At 44.6% G+C, this 22,015-nt stretch overlaps 2 protein-coding genes across 2 annotated transcripts in view; one reads left to right on the forward strand and one right to left on the reverse strand.

Moving 5' to 3' along the window:
• Positions 1–2,512: 2,512 nt before the first annotated feature.
• On the reverse strand, positions 2,513–2,680 carry LOC117135498. The gene has a single exon (XM_033295720.1). It carries the CDS (start codon positions 2,678–2,680, stop codon positions 2,513–2,515), a length of 168 nt encoding a protein of 55 aa, XP_033151611.1.
• A 13,087-nt stretch (positions 2,681–15,767) lies between these two features.
• Positions 15,768–22,015, forward strand: part of LOC117136297 (mucin-12) — a 29,981-nt gene continuing 23,733 nt past the window's right edge. The window contains exon 1 of the mRNA XM_033297141.1: positions 15,768–16,282. The gene's annotated coding sequence lies outside the window, so the exon portion shown is untranslated. The remainder of the gene's footprint in view (positions 16,283–22,015) is intronic.

A 22,015-nucleotide genomic window follows, 5' to 3' on the forward strand; every position in this document is an offset into this window, starting at 1 on the left:
AAAAGGCCTGCTTTGTGCCGCGCTCCGAAGGATGTGTAGTCAGTTCACAACGCTCCAGGCAACCGACGGCACAGGAAAGAAATAAAAAATAAGTTGACGGAGCTGCAGCCTCGAGGCACACAAATGGGGCGATAGTAGCTCGACGAATAGGTAGTGGGATTAGGTGAGAAGGTGGGACTCGAAATCGATTGCTTACAAGCTGGTAAGCTGCGTTGTTCGTTGCACAACCAGCCCTAATTGACAAGCACACGGACGCATTGCTCATACGCACCGATGCCAAATCAACTTTTCGTCTCCTTGGTGCCCCGACAAGAGCTCCGCCGCCACCCCTTCGTGTTTGCCTGTGGTCTGGATAACTAAATAAAAAGAAGCATGAACGGATGACCAGTAACACAGTACTTGGAAGGGTGTAGAGGTCGTAGTCAGCATCAATCTGGGCAAACAAAGACCACCAGCACACATCTCCCATTTAAAGCCATACGCCATGTGCAAATTGCTGGTGGGTGCTGGGTGTTGGGTGCTGGGTGGTGGGTGGTGGGTGTTGAGGTCAGCCAATCAAGTACCTGTTTACAGAGGCAAAGCTACGTTTTAAAGCAACAACACGGCGGCGGCGGCTTTGAGGGCGGCCTTGCCAGGCATTCTCCCGGGCCAAATGAAAGGAGGAACGAATTCGAAAATTAAGCAGGGTGCAGGCAGGACTACCTTTTAAAAGCGCCGTGCAGATCGCAGGGGCAGGCTGCTGGTATCAGTTAGCATTTATTTGCCACAGAACGAGGTGAAATGCAATAAACATGAATTCAAGCCCAGTTGCCATTAAACGAACCATGCATTTCCCTTTAGCCACAATCACTAGTTGGGCAGCTGCAAAGAATAGAGCAGGGTTGCTGAGTGCCGGGCTTTGTTGTCCATTTGCGTCAACAGTTCCATTCAACCTGCACACAGAGAGACAGAGGGACTGGGCCAAGAGCTTGCTATTTGCCAAGCAGTTTCAGATAGATACGTAGATAAAATTGAACTGGGATTTGGGGATTGCGCAAAAGTAACTGAGCAAATTTCCGTAGATAGCTGAGCTCGGAGCGGCTGCCGCTGTTCTGCCCGAAGATTTGCGAGCACCAGAAAAATTGAATGCTGATGCACGGAGCCAGCGTCGGCGCGAAGGCCACCGTTGTCTTGGTTGATCCGGAGCGATGTGTGTTCATCCTAAGTGGCCAGAGTGCGTTCATTTAAAAGTGTGCTCATAAGCTGACACCATCTATCTAGTGGTCGGTCGAACCTTTCTGACATTGAAATCAATGCAATTACTACAGCAGGGGTTGTAGTTCAAAACGGCAATATTGTGACACATTTGCTCCCAGCGCAGGTCATATAAACTGCTTCTGCTCGACTTAGGGTCATCTGAATATACCATTTGGAAAGCGCTGAAATGCATATGAACTGACACACAGATACGAATGTCTACCTAAATTCGCATCCTTGTACTCTGAAAATATATATGCTTACTAATGAATTTGACGCATTCCGTCTAAAGAAAATGCTGAGGGCATGGGACATACCCGCTACTTGTGGATTAAAATGCCAGAGTGCGATACTCCTAGAGGGAAACGAGTTCCCCGACTATCAGATACCCACCCGTCACTAAGCTAGTGGGGATGTTAACGAGAAACTTAAACAAATTTTTGATTATTGAACATATTATGTTTTGATTTTTATACCCGTTACTCGTAGAGTAAAGGAGTATACTAGACTGCTTGAAAAGTAAACAACAGGTAGAAGAAAGCGATTATGACCATATAAAATAAATATATTTTTGATCAGGATAAGTAGAGAGTCGAACTGGCCCTGTCGGGCTGTCTGTCCGTATGAACGTTGAGATCTCACGAACTACAAATCATAGAAGGTTGAGATTAAGCATACAGATTCTAGGATTCTACAGATTCCTATACCATAGGTATCTTCCTTCACTCTTGCACTTCCATTAGCTAAGTAAAGGGTAATCAATAGTCGAGGACGACCACTATGGAGATTTCTCTTCTTCGGCATCAGTCCGGAAGATAGCTTCCCGGACATTTCTATACAGACTCTCTGAACAAGAATATATGTATTTCCCCCTGTTTCATACTACCTAAGATATCTATTATCCCCAGTTACGCTGCGAGTTACGGGTAATCAGATAATGACAGCTATCAAATCAAATTTTAAAGTTCGTTTGAAGTGGGCCAGTCTCCCAACAATAGTTTGATTTAATTTTTTCGCTGCTGTGTTGGAGCGTATCTGTAACACTTTTTGTTTATTTTCACTTTTCGCATTATTCTACAAAACCCATCTGAAATCAGGCCTGCGTTTCGCACTGTGAAATTAAGCACGGACCGCAACTAATCCTATTTTAGTTTTATTGTTCACCATGGAACATGTTCCCATTTCGAATGCGATTTAATTTCATGTCAAACATAAGCTCTTTCCTTTCTTTCCGGCGGTTTTTATGTATTGTTTGCCTCAAAAGCGCACACACACGTCACTGTTCGACAAATTGTTTATTTTGGCGTTTAAGTTCTGCTGTTTTTAATGCTTTGCATTTCACTTTTATTTCGGTTTTGGGTTTGCCAATCGACGGCATTAGTGAAAAATCAATTGAGCGATGACAGCAATCAAAGCCGTAAGCCATGAAACCAAAACCGCACATCAGTTGTGCCCCTTGTTGCATGCTGGCTGTTGGTTGTTGTTTTAGGTCGTGTGTGTGTCGCTGAGTGGGTGCCACATCCGCAGGACTGGAGCTCCTGCTCCTGCTCCTGCTCCTGCTGGGGTGAGTGCCATGTGCGAGTCTGTTTGCGCTGGGACTTAAATGGCCTTAGACAGGCTCTCTGAAAATAAGAATTTTATTAAATTTAGCACTTTTCCAATTTATTTTCAGGGGGAGCGGGGAACCAATGGCTCCTCTCCGATGCGATGGCCATGCCCCTCAGGGACGAGCTGGGCTCCATGTCCACCCAGCAGTGTGGCATTTTCAGCGGGCTGCAATGGAATAGAAATTAACTACGCACTTTCGGTTTCCATTCTCCAGTTTGTCATCGTCTAATTTCTGCTTTACATATTTTCTCATGCACTTGGCAGTGCAGAAGCGGCGGGAAAGGGCCATTTGCATAGCGTTTTTCACTTTTTTATTGTCTGGTCGCGTTTCAGTTTCCGTTTCGGGTTGTAGTTTCGTTTTCTGTAGCTGCCTTTCTGTTCGCGGCTTTTACCGAAGTACGTGCAACTATTTTTTATGTGCACCACCACCGACGATGTGTCCAAATTCTGGCTGCATGTTGTCAATGGAAGAGTCTTATTCCCAGTTAAATTAAATCAAGAAACGGCATTGAAAGCTTGCCAAATTGGGTTGAGTGAACCTACGGCCTGATGAGCCCACAGCCCGCACAAAGCGCCTGGATTAGGAGATATATTTTCGCAGTTACTTGCTAGTTCTTATTCCGGTTAATCTCATCAGCAGTTTGCTAATTTATTTCAACTAAATCAGAAACACGTTTCACGGGCCCAAACTGCTACTAAGTCCGCACTCCGCAACTCTCATGCTTCACGCGTACTTAACATTAATTTCACTTTCTTCCGCACTCGCATAAACGCGCCCAGAAGGGAATGAACTTTAATGCCGCAGGAAGGGGCGGGGAACAAGTTTGATATCAACATAATTAGTCACGTAGTTGTTATGTTTGTTTTAATGCGACGACGTACGCGTTTATAATGCCCTATTATGAGAGTGTGGCAGCTTCGGTCGCAGCTGCAGAGATGTTATAAAATAAACAAATTATAGACGGCCAGCAATTGCGCTGGCAAATGCCAATAACTTGTAATTAACGTTATTGCCCCACCGCAACGACCGTTGGGGCTGCTAATGCAGGTTGCGGCAAGAACAGTTGCTGCCGCCCATCCCATCTCCATTCGCAGCCAATGCGGTCAGAGGTCGCGAATTTCTCGAGGCACTCGAATTTTCATTACCATCCTCCACCTCATAATGCCCCGCAGAACAATGCCGGCCGCTGATGTGGGAACCGCTGCGACGACACAGCCGCTAAGTAGTCAGGAACGCGATTGTCTAGATCGCATCCGCCAGATACTCGCTCCCAAGCTCCAGATCCCAGGCACGAGCAGATAGCGGCCAGATTTATGCACTCGCCATGACAGAACTTTCACGAAAGTTCGCCGACCACGGTCCCCACCCCCCGCCGGCAAACGTGAGCGGGCTACGTAAGGCGCATGCGTGACCGACTCTGCTGCTCGGTGGGAGTTGGGCGGCCTGAAAGTAAAATTAGTGACTGCCTTGGGAGGCGTGAAAATTGGCCAGCCCTACGGCACGTTGAGCGGGGACCGCGTTCCAAACGGAGCCCGAACGGAGGTGCTGTTGCAGCTGCAGCCTGCCCCTTTAGAAGGCATTTGTATGCGGCAAGTTGAAACGGGCATGACAAGTGCGGCGGGCACGTAATCTGTGCTGCTGGGGCAGCGAGATGGGCATAGAAATTATGCTCCGGCCTGGGCGGGTTTGGAGAACTGCTCTGACCTTGTGCCAGAAAATTTGTTTGAGGCTTCCCCCGGCTGCATAGCTAGTTAGAGAGCGACTCTTTGAATACTCCAGCTTTCAGCCGGGAAAGCTAAGTCTACACGCTGCAAAATTTTAGCAGCAAACATCACTTGAGATGAAACTGGGCCCTGGCTTATTCATATAGAGTGTAAAACACCGACACCGACAGACAGAGAAGCGTTTTCCGCGATCCAGTCTTCGTTGGGTAATTGATTCTTCGCGCGTGGTAATTGATTCTTTGGGGCAGTGTTTTTTCGAGTGAATGCCAGGCTAACTGAGGCCCAAGCGACTTGCTGCTGACGGCAGCTTTGTGTCGATGACGATGCTTTGCTTTTCAAATGGGCGAAAGCTGAATGGCATTTTGGCCATTTTCACCCACGACGCCGCTGACGACGCTTGTCAAATGTAGTTTGGGCAACGAAAGCCGCTGCCACCTCGCCGCTGGTTGGCCATTTATCAAAAGACTGCAATTAAAATGCTCGGCGCACATTTACTTTAGAGATCTGCTCGGCAGCAAACGCAAATCTAAAACCGTCTAACGCCGCCTGACTTGGCCATTTGACTAGTTCGAGGACTGGGTGCAAAAGGAATTCAATGCTCGTCTGAATAACTAAATCGCTTTAGTCCATCTTCTGGGCGCATGGAGGGCTTTCCACGTGGTCTGAATCCGACGTACTTCGCTTTTCGGGCGGCAAGTTGGGGAAAGTGTCTCATTTGGCCACTTAGGTAGTGAAATAATTTTGTTAATCGAAAGTTGCGACGCACACTTAGCAGCACGACCGAGGCCGAAATGGGCCAAATCAGCGGCAAAAAAGCCAAACGATACGCTGCGCTCATAAAAAGACCATAAAAAGTGACATTTTGGCCAGCAGCTATTGGCATAAACTCAGTCGAGAAAAAAGTCAACAAGCGTCTGCGATAAGCGTTGGGGGCGGGTCAAAATCAAATCACGGCAAAAGTGGAAAACAACAACGCCGGAGCAGCATTATTGACAATTTACGTGGACTTGTCTATGACACTCGGATATTGGGCTAGTCTCCATTTTCTTTTTTCCCCGGCTCGGTCCGGTCCAGTCCACCAGTCCACCAGACCACTGCCGACTGTTGCTTTTGTCGCTGTCTGATGCCCCCGGTTGTTGGTTGCTGTTTGCTGGTTGTTGGTTGTTTATTGTCGGTGGTTGGTGGCTTATTGGTATTGGGCTTGGTGTCTTTGCCCACACGCAACGTGCAAATAAATTGGAGTGCGTGCGAGCCGAATGCCTGTGCCCGTTGTTTGTGTTCTGGGCCAGAAAAGTGCTTTATAAGTGCCACTCCATCAAATCAAAATCAGCTGATTCAGCAAAACGAAAGTAGTTCGTTCTACGCACGGCGCTATTAAATTTGATGTCCAAATGAAAGCATAATTACACGACCAGTGACAACAGCGACTCGTCACTTCCATTCCGCTCAAATCCGACAACAGCTCGCGGCACTGAGTGTTGCGAAGCGAATTTCGCAGAATTGCGAACGAGAGACTTGCACCACGAGAACCAAGAATAATACAAAATTAGCTTATCAAAGTCTTGAAGTAAATTTACTTTACCTACTTTTTGTTTAAGCGGTCGAATACAAATTTGTGTATCAAGCATAAACCGCTTCAAACAAACTTATTTCTTTAGGTGGATTTTGAAGTGTGCGATCGGGATATTTTAAGTTGTCATTCGATGCGTACTGTTAAGAGAACTTGACATTTTTTTACTTTTACTTTTTTAAAATATTGAATTAAAAAAAGATAAAAAATTGTTTGAAACTGTGGGCGTATCCGTTTTGGATGGCTTGTGGGTCGTTCAAGCAAGGCAAATAATAAAAACAAAAGTTTTCAACGCATTTTTAAAAAGTGTGGGTGTGGCTGTTTTGGGATACCAATTTAGAGTGGGCGTGCATGCCTTTGGAATCTTAATCTATAGTCTCATCTCTCGAATTTTACGCTATAATCTCAATCTCTCTAGATTTAATAGTTCCTGAGATCAAGGCGTTCATACGGACGGACAGATCGACTCTGCTATTTTTAACCATAAAAAATTAGAATAGCTTCTCTTACATTAAAAAAACGAAGTATTTGGTTAATCGATTGCTTATGTCGGTAGTTTTGCAGAGATTTAATAATACTTTGAGAACTCCGACTCCATTAGTGCAATGAATTAACCTAATATACACCTCATTTTCAACACAGAATTTATTTGTCTTTTATAAGTGGGCATTCTATGTTCAACGGAGTTGCTTGTTTATATCAGAGCAGAAAACAAGGAAAACTAAGGTAATTATTTTACATTTAACTACATTACATTACATGAGCTAGTTTTCTATAGTTTTGCCCTTTCATGCTGATTTTCTAAGTCTTCTTTTAACATCAAGTCCCATAGAAAGACAAATTCAAAAAGTACATAGTTTAGCAGGGAACGTCCGCGTTAAAGACAGTAAACAAAGTGTTAGAAAATGGCAGACAATAAAAACCGAAAAAATAATGCTCCGTCTGAACTTCGGTCTGCTTCTCCTTTGACTGCTCACACAAAGCCGTGCTTTGTGAGCACAGTTTATTTTAGTCAAACGGCTGCTGTCTGCCAAATTGACCCAGAAAATGCACAGCGAAGTAATAAAAAATTTAGCGGACCCAAGAAATTTTAATTGGTTGCCAAGTAAGTAAGTATGTATCTGGTTTTTGCGGCACATGCTACAAGTCTTCCTTCACAGTTTGAATTTTCTATAGCCCAACTATTTGTAAGATAATAGTCTATATGCCTTGGAAACTCAATTATATTAAATTTTCAACGAACTGCACATTTACGCATATTAGAACATTTTATTTTAAACAAGAAGGCTATACTCGACTGTCATATACCCTATACTCCGATGAAAAGGGGGTCCAATCGTCTTCTTACTGAATGTATTGCCTTCAATTTCTGCTTGCTACAGCACTCGCTTGCTGGCATGGCTTGCAGTTCCAGTTAGAATGAGTGTTCTAGTTGGACTAAGCATAAAGTAAAACCAAAGTTTATGGTGTTCTTTTCTCTTAGAGTCTATACATTCCAAAATCCAACCATAATATGTCACTCAATCATTTTCCATTTAACATTAAGTTTCTCTGTCATTAAACATAAGCTTATTAAAATGACAATCAGACTCCTGGAATGACATTTTGTGGACATATGCGCAACTACCAATTCGTTTCTTGTGTGGCATTGCAGTCATGTTTTCAATTGGTGCATTATTATTATATATCCAGCACACACACTAGCAAAACAAATTTTTGACCCAATCCCTTGAGATGTTTCGGGACATCCTTACATTGTAGATGAACAAAATGAAAATGTGATTTCTTTATCATATAAAATATAATCATTTTTGAAGCCATGCAGACATTTCTGTAAGTGAAATACGAAAGTTCAACTTGCATTTTTTCTCTCGAATTAAAGAATGCATTCCCAGATGCTAATCAATAAATGCTTTAAACTCTATATAAGTATTACTTCCTTGCCAGGCAGCTGAATTTCACTCGTTGCCTGCAGCTTCGGCCAGAAGAAATATAAAGCTGGGAAAAAACAAACCATTGACAAAATAATTAAAAAATAGCCCCACAGCGCCGTCGAGAAGGACAGTCGCCTTGAAGTCGCACAACAAAACTAATAAAAGACACATTTTTCCCCTGATGGAGCGAAAAAGAAAATTATCCAGACCGTTTGGCTTTTAAAAGACAGCAACGCAGCGGAAAACGCAGATGAAAGAACTACAAGGGGCGGCGAGAACATGAATAAAGAAAAATAAGTGCAGCATGCCCACTTAAGAGATGAGCATGCAATTTTAAATAAGAATTAAGAGCACAAAGCTGTTCAACAAGCCAGATGCAACGACACAAAGAGAGAGGGGAGGTTGAACAGTCTTGCGTTCGAGGTACACATTTCATTGGCCATCGAACGGAACTTTTCCATTCGGTCACTGCGGAGACAATAAGCAACTGCTTGCGGTCCGAAACCTCTAAACGAATCTTCAATTACGAAATTGATTACCATTGAAAATTGAGAATTAAGTACAGTTTTGAGTTTTCAGCATAATTGCAGCTGATTCCTGTCGAGGGGCGATCAAAGTGCACTGTCATTAGACGTACGTTTGAGTAAGGGGGCAATTGTTCTGCTGTATTTGCTTTGGGAATAATAAAATCCAAGCGGTCACCAGCGGACAACCCGTCAGTTGGGTTTGGGCCCAGGAGAAGCAATCAAGCTGGACCACAGTGGGAAATTCTAGAAACGTAGCAGGAGTGAGATTGTTGCTACATTTAATGTGTATATACATTTCTCATTTCCGTTTGTCGATTTTCTATAGAAACCATGTCAACTTACCCTAAGAGAATATTATCAGTAGAGCCTTACTTGCTTACATCTCACTTAAAGCACAAATTCTCTTCACTAGAGAATAAAGACATTTTATAACGAAACTTTTATATCTTTTCTTTTATTTCAAATATTTGCAATAGAACGGAGATAGCTGTATAACTGAGAGACTAGTTCGCGTAGATGTAGATATTGCCTTTGGGAATATCAAGGTAGAGATGAAGTAGTTGAAGAAGTTCTTTCTGTTACGAAGAATGAACATTTAATACGTTGTTTATGGATAATCCAATTAAATAAAACGTCTTGCTTTTCATAGGAATATTAAAATACATTGGATGATGACTCACTTTTTGTTGATACCAAACGATTTTATTATCGAATTTGGTAACAGGAATATAAGTCAAAGCTGAAAGAAGGCTGATTAGTCGCTAAAATACTGAGATGCCCGTCGGTAGCCTGATAACTATAAAGTAATTTCATAGCTGATTTTTAAACATGCTTAGTCCACTGTGCAATCGTCAGATTAATTTAATTTTATGTTCAAGTAGCGTTATCCAGTCGCCCATCCCACCACCCTGCGTCGTGTTTGGAGGCCTATCGACCACCGACCATCGTCCAACGGACAAGGCTAAATTCGCTTTGCATTATTTCGCTTTGCTGTTGACAAACTGGAAATGTTCGAGTATTGAATTTGGTTTATCATCAATTTTATTGTCACTAGGCATTTACGAGCGATTATTTCAGTTGTTGCCGGCATTTATCGTCCAGCTGTGGCTCTGCTTGTTGTTGCTGTTGTTGCTGCCTAGCACAATGGCTTCTATTGGGCCTATAGCATTTAATTTATAGTTTAGGCAAACGCCAAATTTGATTTATTGGTCAAGAGGCTATTGACCATTGTGCTGAGCATATTATTTGCTTGTAATATACGTTGGAGTGAGCAATGATGCCCCTCTGGCCCTACCTATAAGCTCTGGTTCAATTATTACAATTATTGGAATTCCATCGAGAACGGTTTTTCTCACAAATACCCGCCTAAAAGCCATAAATCAACCATCTCAGTTGGGAGCAAGAACGGAGTAAATCCGATGCCTAAAACACCTATTAACTGAACCAGCAATTAAAGGCTTGCATGTGCGGATCTAAATTCAGCCTAATTTTAGAATTATTCCAATTAAACATTAACTGCTGTGTGCTTCCATTTCACGTACATATTCACATAAGTATTTAAAACGAGTAGAAACGCTGCAAGCAAATGCTAGAATCCAGTTATGTTCTTCATAAACTATTCAGATACTTCATATAATACATACTTTCAAGGTGTTTCACATTACATACAATAAGGCAACCTAACCAGCATATCAAACCTCACACGTTGAACTCTTAATATAACAAACAGGAAGGCCAGGGGAAGTAAATGTAATCTGTAAGTAAGTAAATAATCATATAAATTCAGCTGACTAAGCTTTTTCTTTTAAGAACATCCTTAAATTCATTTTTGAATTATATCTCGGATATTTTTAGTTTCTGTATATTGACCTATTCTCGGCCTTTTTACGAATGAGTAGGCAGAGGAGTGTGGATAAATCGATTTGGCTATGAATCCCCTCTCATGCATGTGTTGCAAACTTTTGAACGAAATCAGTGTAGAATAGGTTCCAATAGTAACGGGTATATTAATTTTGCAACATGTGCGTCTCAGCTTCATGTACTAAGTAGCCTGTACAATTCTAAATTCAGAATACCTCAAACTGGTCGGAACTATGTTCTCCACCACAAGCTCACTCTTTTGCCAGTCTTTTCAACTGCAGTGATTGTGGTTGCACATGTAGCCATTTGGGCTCAAAAACTTTAACCTCCTCATGAACAACCGAGACACACAGAGAAGTCGCTGTAAGTACATGAAGCAAATTCGAATGTGTGCTCATGCCATTTCATACAAGAACTTTGGAACTTTTGTGAATTCAGTGGTTAGGGCTTGGAACTTCAAATATGCATAATTGTAATCAAAAGTCGAGGTATCAGTAGGTCGGGCTTCTAAAGCCATAAATTAATCTTTCCGAATAGTGAGTTTGATAAGTCGTTTTTTTTTCTCTGTAAACTCCTCCGAGGTTTTAAGTCCACAGCCAACACGCAACGCTCCATCCTCAAAGCAAAACGGTAAAATGCGTGCACGCGTGGTGTCTGCATCTGAGTCTAGGTCTATTGGCCAGAGGCTGGGAGTTACAGGTTTTCCAGGCGGGTTCTCAACGGAATTAAGGTTCAGCGGGACAGATGAAAACTTTTGCTTATTTAACTGTTAATGTATTATGACATATCAAACAAAAACACCTCTTGACGATGAGTGACAATCGCATTCTCAACACAAAAAAGTTCTGATATCAACTTTGTGACGTCGAATGAGTTTGCACTTTAAAAATACACTATCTGAAATATTTTTGTCCCTTGTTTCATTATCTTGTCAAGGGTATTTTGTGTGTTTCTTGAAGTTTTTATCTACGTGTTGAAAATCAAATGTTTGGCATTCTTAAGAGAAAATTTAAAGGGCTATACCGGTTTGAATTCAAAAAGAAGAGAAAACTACTGTCGACGACTATTGACTCGACTATCAGATACCCGCTACTCAGCTAGAGGGAGTGTGAACGAGAAACTTAACGTTGTTTTGGTATATAGATATAAACTGGAAAGAAGAACAAGAGAGAATGCTATAGTCGAGTTCCCCGACTATCAGATACCCCTTACTCGGCTAGTGTGAATTCGAACGTGAAATTTCATCATTCTTTTCTTTAAATGCTAATTAATAAACTCATTGTAATTAAAGAGTCATCATAGCAGAGCAGATCCGAATTGCAATTCTACGAAGAAACCAATTTAGGCGCGTAACTGAACTTATTATATTTCTGCGTTCTAGATGCACCTAGGCAGCCCACAAGATGGGCGCATGTGCAGCAGCAGTAGCAACAGCGGCAGTGGCAGTGGCATCTTAAACATCATCTGCCGTCGGTGGAGTAGACAGAGGAGCAGCTATAACGATTGCCTCAGGCGGAGATGGTTAGCCCGATTATCGGCGAGCACTTCACTCCACTTGTGCTGTCTATCCAGACTCTTGCTGTCAGCATCTCCATTTGTCTGCAACTGGAATGGATTGCGCCGCAGTTGCGTGTCGCCATGGGGATCGAAGTATTGGAGTGTAGCACGGTCGATTCGAGTGCATTTCACTTCTACTTCAACGCGTATTCTTGCAGGAAATTAAATCCATTGAACGCCGCAGATGGAGCTGGCAGCCGATGTTGCCTGTTGCTGTTTAACCATCATTTAACGTAAGCGGATTTATGTGAGAGCCGCGACCGATTGCCAGTGGGCTGGGCTGGTGGTCGCTTCGTGTCTTGCTCTGTGGCTTGCATCTCATTAGCACGGCGTGGCACCTATGCGATGACCCAGCATCTCCCACTTGCCTCTGAACTCTGCCGTTTCGGGCACCCGATGGTGTGTCAGCGTTTAAGCTTTGTGAGGGCCAGACCTAACGGAGCGGCCAGAGATGCGTAAGTGATTCGTCACTCGGGCTTCTCTCGTACGTAAGTGGGTGCGGTGCAATATGGTGCCGAAGCCCAAACTGCCGACCAAACGAATCAGACCAAATCAATAATGCATTTTAAATGAACAGCGATTCCACTTGACGCCTCTTTGGCTAGAAATCCAATTACCAATCGTCCGTCCGAATGTTGCAGCCACGAAGGCGAGGGCAACGGTCTGGTCAACATGTTATTATTGACAAATGGAAATGTCAAAATGAAAAATTAACTGAAAATCAACAGCTACAGCAGCAGCACTTTATGGGGTGCGGGGTCGCGCCAGCAAAAGGCTGCGAAGAGCGGCCGACAATTGAAAATGTCAAAATTCACGAGCCCAGCCAAAAGTGTGGAGAGGTAACAGCCATCCTCACAGCTAAACACTGTGAAAAATTGATGCTGTAGATACACAATGTTAAGGAAGTTATGTTAATTGTATCTAATGTTAGGATGTAGGATGTAGGAAATGTCAAGAGTAAGAACCATTAAAACTGAGCCACGAAATAACTTTAGACCTCTCTTTTCATGTAAGTTCTATAGAAATAGCATCTGCAGAGGGTATTGCAATTTTATTCAATACAAAAATAAATATATTCTTAAGCCCTTCCTTCTATTGCAACTGGATATATACATATATAGGAACATATACAAGTAGGGGAATCATCGTCAAAATGCTATACACAATTCAATATTCTCTTTCACTTCGTGGTGTACAAATGTTTGAAATGCTCTGAATTCGGAATCATATAGAAAATGTGTTGAATAATAATACTAAAAATAATATATATTTATAATTTTTAATAAAGGTCAGCCGACTATAATAATGTTGCTACCGTAAAATCAGAATGACGCAACACATGCTGCCCTTCAAATTAACTACTAGCTAAACCATTTTTCGAAGTGAACTGTGACTGGTGACTGGGCGGGTGTAATAGAGCTGAACCCTCCTCCTCCAGGACAGCATGTCACACGAGACGCGGCAGCAGCAGAGGCAGCAGCGACAAGAGGCACGCCATCGGGGGCACAACAGCAACAACCGCTTTTGCGGCGTTGCTGTCATCGATGGCCAGCGATTGCCGACACTCAAACAACGCGATATTTGAATTCGAGTGCCGCCGGTTCTGTTTTCGCCACCACTTGATAAATGATAAATTAATTGAGTATTGCCAAATGGCATAGTTTTTTCTAAAATGCCCTCAGTCAAGGGGTACCATCTACAAACTTGGACAAGCAAAAAACCAGCATAGCCTAATATTATTACTTAGTTTTTTGATTAAGCGGAAAGCGACATAGGAACAAACTAAGTTGATAGAGCTCTTGATAAACTACACGTTGTAGAGCATTTCGTGTTCGATTGAAATGGATGAGCACATGTTTTAATATTTTTTTTTCTTTGTCAGGCGGCGAAGTCGGTGTAAATTGCTTCAAAAAGTCGTATTTCGTAACGGACGGCTTGTCGTCCGGTCGTCTGTGGGCCGCAAGGACGTTGGTTAGACACCCAAACAGCCAGGCATACAATCTAAACCAGAGGAGTACTGGTGGCGACGGAGCAGCTCGTTTCTGTTTCTGGGATTTTCTTAGTGTCACTGGCGTAATTAGTGAACTTGCCAGTGTAGCTTAGCATTAGTTTTAGATTTAGCTGTGTACCGCGATAGTTGGGCTTGGGAGTACGAGCGATTTTAGCTGGTAGCAAGTTGTGCATAGTTGATAAATGGGTAGAGCGAGGAAATTGAAAGTATATGAAAGTGGCGCGGTCAGAGTCATGGATAATGAGAAATTTCTATGTGAAATGATGTCGAAATTTCACTGTCGACTTAGACTACAGCGATAAATCAAATGGTTAGATCCGGAGCTGGAGTGAAGCAAAAAAATAAAAAAAAAACGATGATACGCAAATATTTACATAACACTTGATGTTTTCGGTAAATGCCACAGCAGCAGAAGCCGAAGCTTCGACGCTCTCCAAATTGTTATATCCACACAGCCAGACCCTCATGCTCACACTTCATTTAGCCAGATGTTGCACATCCGAACGGCAAGAGCAACACCAGAAGCGGCAACCTGCTAAATGTTGCTTATTTTCACAGGCAAAATAAAATCAACAAAATTGGCAAATTGTTTAATTGAATTTACCGCAGATGCGCTTAAGTTGCTAGTAATTTAGCAAAGCCATCCATTCCCTTTCCCTCTTATACGTCCGCAGCTGAATATGTACATATGTAATGCGTAACATGTATCGGTAACTGCAGCGCTGTGGAGCCTGTATCTTTGTATCTCTATCCTCATCTGTATCTCGACCTCCATCTATATCTATTTCCGTAGGATACGGGCTGGACTCCCCGCCATATGGGCTTGATTGTCGTCGCAGTACAAATGGGGCAACAACGACAACAATGACAGCAGCCGCAAGGACGCAAGGATAAGAAGGGCACAGTTGTGGATCGATTGAATGTGTGTTTGTGTGTGTGTGTGTGCACTTTGAAAAGCCAGTGTGTCGTTCTTTCTGTAACGATGCATTAAATTGAAAACGGCAAAGAAAGTGCTCCGCAGACGCCAGTTGCCCGGTCGCTTGGATTGCAATTGTTACTGGGTTCTAGATTTCTCCCAGGCCCAATTATGGAGCTGCCACTGAGTGTGCTTTCGTTTCGCAATTGGCCAGCTAGCTATGTGGCCGAGCTCATTGCTCAAAGCCCGATAATGCTGTTGATATTTAAGATGCCTGCGAGGGACACAACCTGGTGGCTGGATGTCAAAGGCCGCCGCCGTTTGCATGGCAGGAGCGTTGCACAAGCTCTCTGGCTTTTGTAATCTTAATTAATTTAAGGGGTCCATCGATTCTGCGGCGCCATTACTTAATAGCGTTTCATCGAGGGCCAGTTGACCCCTGGAATCACTTGCTCGCCGCTCGGCATGTTCGGCATGGTCGGCATGGTCGGCATGGTCGGCATGGTCGGCATGTTCGACTTCCACGCAGCCCACGACACTCAACTGCCGCAGTTCGTGGCCCAATGCTCTCGGCTAAGAGCAAGAAACTTGAGCGCAAGCGCAGCCGGCAAAGGCAAAGCCAAAGGCAGAGCAAACCAGCTCGCGATCTCTCTTTTGGGGCTCTCTCCTCTCTGCCTTGTCATCTTGACCATTTGGGGTTGTGTGTGTGTGTGAGTGGAGTGTGCGGCTCTTTGGCTGGAAGCGTCGTCTACTTTTCTTTGAGGCCAACTTCTTGGACTTTCTTGGCAACATGTTTAAAAGTCTTTTGGAAGCGCCAGCCCAACGTTCAGTTCACTGCGAGCGCTTATAGCGTCTGGTGTGTTGCGACAGAAGATCGAGTGCCGACAAGCAACCAACCGAAAAACACATCAACCCATCCACCACCGCCAACCGAGAGAACAAACAAACTAAAGGATATAATCCCAGCATAAAGCGAACTCGTGCAGTCATTTGGTGCAAAAGTTGTGCGTGCAATGGGCCGTGATTCGGATGTGGCACGATTTTAATTAAATCGCCAGTTATTGAAAGAATTAAAACAAAACACGCAGAACGCATCACAGTTGAATTAAATTGCGCTGAACGGGAAACCCACAGACACGTCGTGTTGCACGGTTGATTCAGGTCCCGGATTCAGTATTCAGTGCCAGGATCGCACTCCTTCCCACATTCATATTCGTATTCATATTCATACTCGGTGCGCGCGTAATTCCTGTCGGCTGTCCTTGTCGTATTGTTTATGGATTTGTTGGTTTTCGGTTCCGCGAGTGTCCCTCTAACACGTAGCAGTGGCGTCAACAGGTAAGCCTTGCATTCAGCCGGGATTAACTTTGCTTAAACTGTCGAAACAACAACTAGCGACAGCAGGCCCTGGAGTGGGTGTAGTGGGTGGACTCCCAGGCTCCCACTCCTGCTCCTGTTCCTGTTCCTTTCTGATTCTGATTCTGCTCCTGCTCCTGCTCCTGCCCCTGTTCCTGCATCCGCATCGACAGCCAAGTGGCGGCAAAGCGGATTACCACGAAAATATTTACAAGTTTTAAATTGTTTATACCACCGACAGTGTCGCTGTGTGTGTGTGTGTTATCTGGCATATTATTATTTATGCCATTGGGCATCATAGTTGGCTAAATGGATCGGATCGGATCGGATCGAATCGAATCGAATCGGGTCGGATCTGAGCGGCCACTTGTGGACTGGAGAGCAGAGCCCCGGAAAGAGTGAAATTAAAACGTGTCTTTAATTAAGGAGTAGCACTGGCCCTCCTCCTCCTCCTCCTACTGGCGGTCGGGAAGGGGGAAAGGGGAAGGGGTGGGGTGGGGCAACCAGAACGGGCGCACAAGAAGTCAACGGCAGCAGCGGTAACAGCATCGGACTAGCAACACCAGCAAGTGCAGAAGAAACACGTACACACGCACACAGTGGATTGAAAGCCACACACGTGTAAATGGAAACAAGTTGAAATGCCTCGGCTACATTTGGTCAAGTTTACATGAGGCAATGTACTTGGCAAGAGCCGAGAACTCTTTCCCCGGCCCAGTACCCAGAAATTCAGCCGCAGCTGGGAAGACGACGAGCGGGGCGAGGCGATGTGATTTTAATGAACTACTAAAAACTCGGCATGCCAAACCCAAAACAAACATAAACTTACTTGACGCTGGTCTGCGATTGCATTATGGCTGCCACATGCAGCAGCAACATCAGCAACAGTTGAGAGTTGGGGGAAACAGGGCGAACAATGCCGCAATCTCTATAATATTTATGCAAGCATTAGCAGGTTCCCATCCCATCCCATCCCATCTGCACGGCCATACCCATATACCCATAGCAATCCCCAGACCAAGTCCCCGATCCCCACGTCCACCAGCCCAGCTCCAGCTGTCCGTTGGGCATGAGCCTGGTTAGTAAAGACTTAAGCTGACAGCCGCCACCGAGCGAAACGCAGAACAGTTTGAGTTACTTTCTACCCAGCATTTCATCCGCTCAGCCGCTGGGCGGTACTGGTAGTGGTGCTAGTAGTGGTACTGGTGCCACTGGCTGGCTGAGATTAGTGCAGTTGCAGCAGTTGCATCTGCAGTTGCCGTTGTTCTTATTGCGGTTTCTGTTACTGTTGCGGTTAAGTAAATAAAGCGGCATGACTCCACGGCTCAGTCCCAGTCTCAGCCTTTTGCTTTGGCTTTGGCTTTGGCTTTAGCTCTGGCTTTGCCTTTGCTTTTTCCCGATTCTTGCTTGGTTTTCAGCTTGGCAGCCACGAGGCTGCGTTGCAACAACGGCTGCTTGGCTGCTCGACTGCTGCTGATGATGCTTCTGTGACTGAGTCTGAAATTATAGATGGGTATGATACCACTGCCCGCTGCCCGCTGCCCGCTCTTTTCCAGCCCACTTCCTCTTGGACCTGGCCCAATTAGGGAGGTGGTACTGGCTGGCTGCCTATTATGGCAGCAGAACTGAAGAGTACCACTCCGATTTAATATTTTGAAGATTGGGAGTTGGGAGAGGAGCCCACCCTGGGACCGCCGCTGCCGTTGCATAAGCAGCTGATAAACTGGCGCATAACAAACTCATGGCAAATGAGCACGCCATCGCCATTAAGAGCTGCTGCATTTTAATTAATCAAGTTAACAAACGGAGCAATGCAGCTGCAATGGCGGCAGCCTCATCTGTCAACAACAATGCGCGCCGCAAACTAATTACATGCAACTCGGCGGAAAGGGGAAGCCGAAACCCAAATCCCAATTGAGGCGGCCGCGCATTATTGTTGTTCGATGCGAAGCTCGGCTTTGCATATGTGCATATGTGCGATTACCAAATTAGATTTCTGTCTAATTATGGCAGTGGGACTGCAGGCAAGCAGAGCGAGTCCCGAAGAAATCGCAACTGAAATTAATAGCCATGGCTGCAGAAGTTTGCGCAAGCGACGATAAACAAATGGATGCAGTAAAAACAAAACTTTGGAGCAAAGTCAACTCACCCAGCCCAACCCATCCCATCCGAGGCCATCCCAGGCCATCCCAGGCCAGGCCACTCGCTGTCGAGTTGAGTGCCAGCCAAAGTTCTTTGGAGAACTTGCCTGCGGAGCGGACTGGGCTGTCCTGGCTCTGCTCGGCGGAAAGAGCACTTAATAATAATTAAATAATTTTCGCCAATTATAGAGCCAGCACATAGCCATCTAAATGGGTTTGGCTTAGACTCTGAATCTGAATCTGCATCTGTATCTGTATCTGTATCTGCAGCCAGTGTCTTTATCCGCACCTCCTGCCTCCAAACGAGTGTTTGTGTGTGTGCTGAACTAATAAATAAGATTGCTTTTAATTAAGAAAGAGAAAATTGTTGCCGCCATCGAAGTTGAGCGGCAAAAGCTTCTCCATTTGCCATTTGCCTTCCACGCCTAGTTTAAAGTTGAGGATGCCTCTCGTTCGGATTCAGTTCGAGATGCTGCTTTGGACTGCGTTCTATCGGAAGTTTGCCTTCAATGGTTCGACGAACTAAAGATGTATTATGAAAAGTTGCCCGAAATCCTGTCTTGCGTTATCCTTTTTTGATAAATCGCCAACTTCAGCTCGATTCGTAAGCTTGAGCGCCGAACTGAACGATGCTCCTTTAATAAGGCAATCACGAGCTTTGGCCTTATTTAAACGAAAGAGCTTTTATTTATTTGTATAAGACGAAAAGAGGTTAATATTAGTTGTGCTACTAATTAGTTAAGCGCAGTTATCGAATAGAGCCTCTGAAATACTTGATCGTGTCCTAATTAAATTACGTACTCTATTAATATTGCTGTATCGTTAGTGAATATTAAGTTATATAGCTTGCGATATTAACTCTGAACTCTGAAGTAGAAAACTTGAGAATTATATTCGAAGCACTGAGGTTGGCAATGGTGTGCCCCCCTTAAAGCTCACTGCAGAACAATTTCCCTTCCAAATATCTGGTAAGGAGTCCGCCCAATGAAAGTCGGTTCGCTGCTGTCGGCTGCAAGTGCATTTGGCCCAGGCACACAGGTTAATTTGAAGCATTTGAAAGTTTTTGACGTCGCTGCTGTGCATTTCAGCTGGCTCCAGTTGGCGGATGCCGAAGCCTCTTCACTTCGGAGTGGAGAACTGCTAGCTGCGAACTGCAAACTGCAAACTGCTAGCTGCTAGCTGCTAGCTGCTAGCTTGCTAACTGCGAGTGGCATCAGCGTCATCGCCTGACGCTGACTGGTGGCCCCAACGACGCACACATTCAGCCAGTCAAGTCAGTGTGCTTTCTGGCACACGTCATGGGAACTTCAAGTGAGCCAGTTAAAGTTGGGAAATCATGGGAGTGAATTATTTTACTTTGCTTAGGGAAAATAAAAACATATTAACATGCCTCTTCTTCGCATTTGCCATGGCAGCGCTCCAGTAGCCGGTGTGGAATTTTTAATTCAATTTACATTGAAGTGGTCGAAGACACAGCAGCCCCACATCGCGTGCCGCTCCAAGTTCTCCTTCTAGGCAGCCGGCTCGGAATGGGAAATGGAATCGGGGCCCGCCTTTGTTTGTTGTTTGCCATCCAATAATAATTTTATTTGCGTAGCAGTACAGCCGGAGTCTCGAATAATTCATGCGCATCTGTGTTAATATTATGCCGGTCTCCGTTCTCGGACAGCTGAACCCTTTTTCGGCACCGAAACAACCGGATGACTTTGAACTTTTGACACATTTGGCAGTCGGCTGTCATAGTTGGCTAGGGGTAATAGTTCACTGGGGAATTTATGCTTGGCTTGGGTCCGTCCTCTTCCTGGGAATATGAGCTCTTCAGCTACATAAATTCTTTATGCCGCAAATTATGGGACTTGACCTTTGCCGATGTCCGACAGTCGGATAGACGGACTGACGGACGGACAGGCGGACGGCAGGACAGCTCTGCCCTCAGAAAGACGGATTGGGGACCGGATTTTGTAATCTTTGACAGATTCGGTGCTGCGTTTCAGCGACCTTCGGTGGCAGCTGCTTGTGTTAACAGAGCTATTATATCTAATTAAGCGGCTTATTCAACTGACACACTAGGCCCAAACTTATTGCCACAAGCCGCATTTCATCGCCTCCGCACAGACAGCATCATCAATGGCCATTGGACGCACAATTGATGGTCTGAATGGCTCAATTTATGTTGGATTGCATTAGGGAAAAAGTAAAGCACATTTTTTCCACGGCGGCATTTGTCCATTGCTTTGCAATAACATATTAATAATAACAATATGCATCATGCGTAGTAAATTTGCTCGCCGTTTTTGCAATTTCTTTATCGAGCTTTATGCAATCACTTTCACAAAATACAAATTGAATTGCGTCTGCCAGGGCATCTGCACTGTATGTATGTATGCGGACAAAAACGATCAACAATTATACAAATAATGGAAAACACAATTAATAATTGTGAAATTACTATTCATTCCTGTGCATCCGACTTTAAAGCATTAATTAAGAATTTTATTTGCAACGATGCGCATCCGAGATAGCACTCAGCTCATCCGGTATGATTAATTTCCTGACCCTTTGAGCGATCATTTCGACTGGCACTCGACCCCGTAGTCCCACCGCCGCATTTATGAGCTGGTCAATCAGCACTTAAGAGCTCCCCAAGTGGATTCTAACAGTATGCTGCTGCGGCTTCTGTTGCCGCCACTGTCCATAATCCATTAGAAAAAGTAGCAAATTATGATTTATTGCACTTTGCCCGAAGAATGGAAAAATTCATGAGAGCCGCAAAGTGTGCGAGCGCTGGAAAGTATGCTCCGCTGAAATGAAGCCAGGATGGCATGGAAGGGGCGGCGGAGGACGGGGCATGGGGTCGTGGAGGCAAAAACTCCAAAGTGGCATACAAAAATGTAAAACTCTTGTAATACCCCAGCCACTGTGCTGGACCACTCCAACCGCTGATTTACCCAGCTTTGGGGCCACCAAACTTTCGGTCTCGGTGTATTAAGTCGGCGCCCCAATGATGCATTCATGTTGTCTCTGCAATCGTGTAGTGAGCAACAGCAGTTAATGCTCTATTTGTGGCATCCAAAGAAATTGGGGGTCTAAGGTCGTCATCCCAATTACACGCTTGAGCAACGTGCGTGTTGCCACTTGGCATTCGGCTCGAGGCTCGTACAATTCCACGCCTAATAAGCACAAAATTGGGTCTTGGCTACCGAGACGCCCCTCAATTTGGACACATTAGATCAGTGATCAGGGCCCGAATGCAGCTGCAGTTGCATTGAGCAAGCATTAGATGGACTCGGACTGAGTTCACAAAGCCAATGATGCGTCGGCTGCGCACCGCCTTAGTTAATAACTCTGACCGAAATACCAGAAAGCAGAGACCGAGAACCGAAAAGTTAGTGCCATTAGCATATACTTAGCACAAGAACCAGTTTCTCAGTTTCTGCCTCCCTCTTCCCCCCGCCCCCTTGTGGTACATAGAATTCGTTCGAGTCTTCGTCTTCTCACAAAAGAAACGGAGAGAAAAGAGAGCAGCCCGGCGAAAATGGGTCAAGAAGTTTCCCACTGATTGGGTTTTGTCTCA

Source organism: Drosophila mauritiana, chromosome 2R (assembly GCF_004382145.1).
Source record: "Drosophila mauritiana strain mau12 chromosome 2R, ASM438214v1, whole genome shotgun sequence".
In the NCBI taxonomy this organism is placed as follows: domain Eukaryota; kingdom Metazoa; phylum Arthropoda; class Insecta; order Diptera; family Drosophilidae; genus Drosophila; species Drosophila mauritiana.

What these genes read in the sequence shown, in the direction of transcription:
- LOC117135498 (XM_033295720.1), bottom strand. Translation starts at nt 2,680, where the DNA reads ATGTGCGGTTTTGGTTTCATGGCTTACGGCTTTGATTGCTGTCATCGC.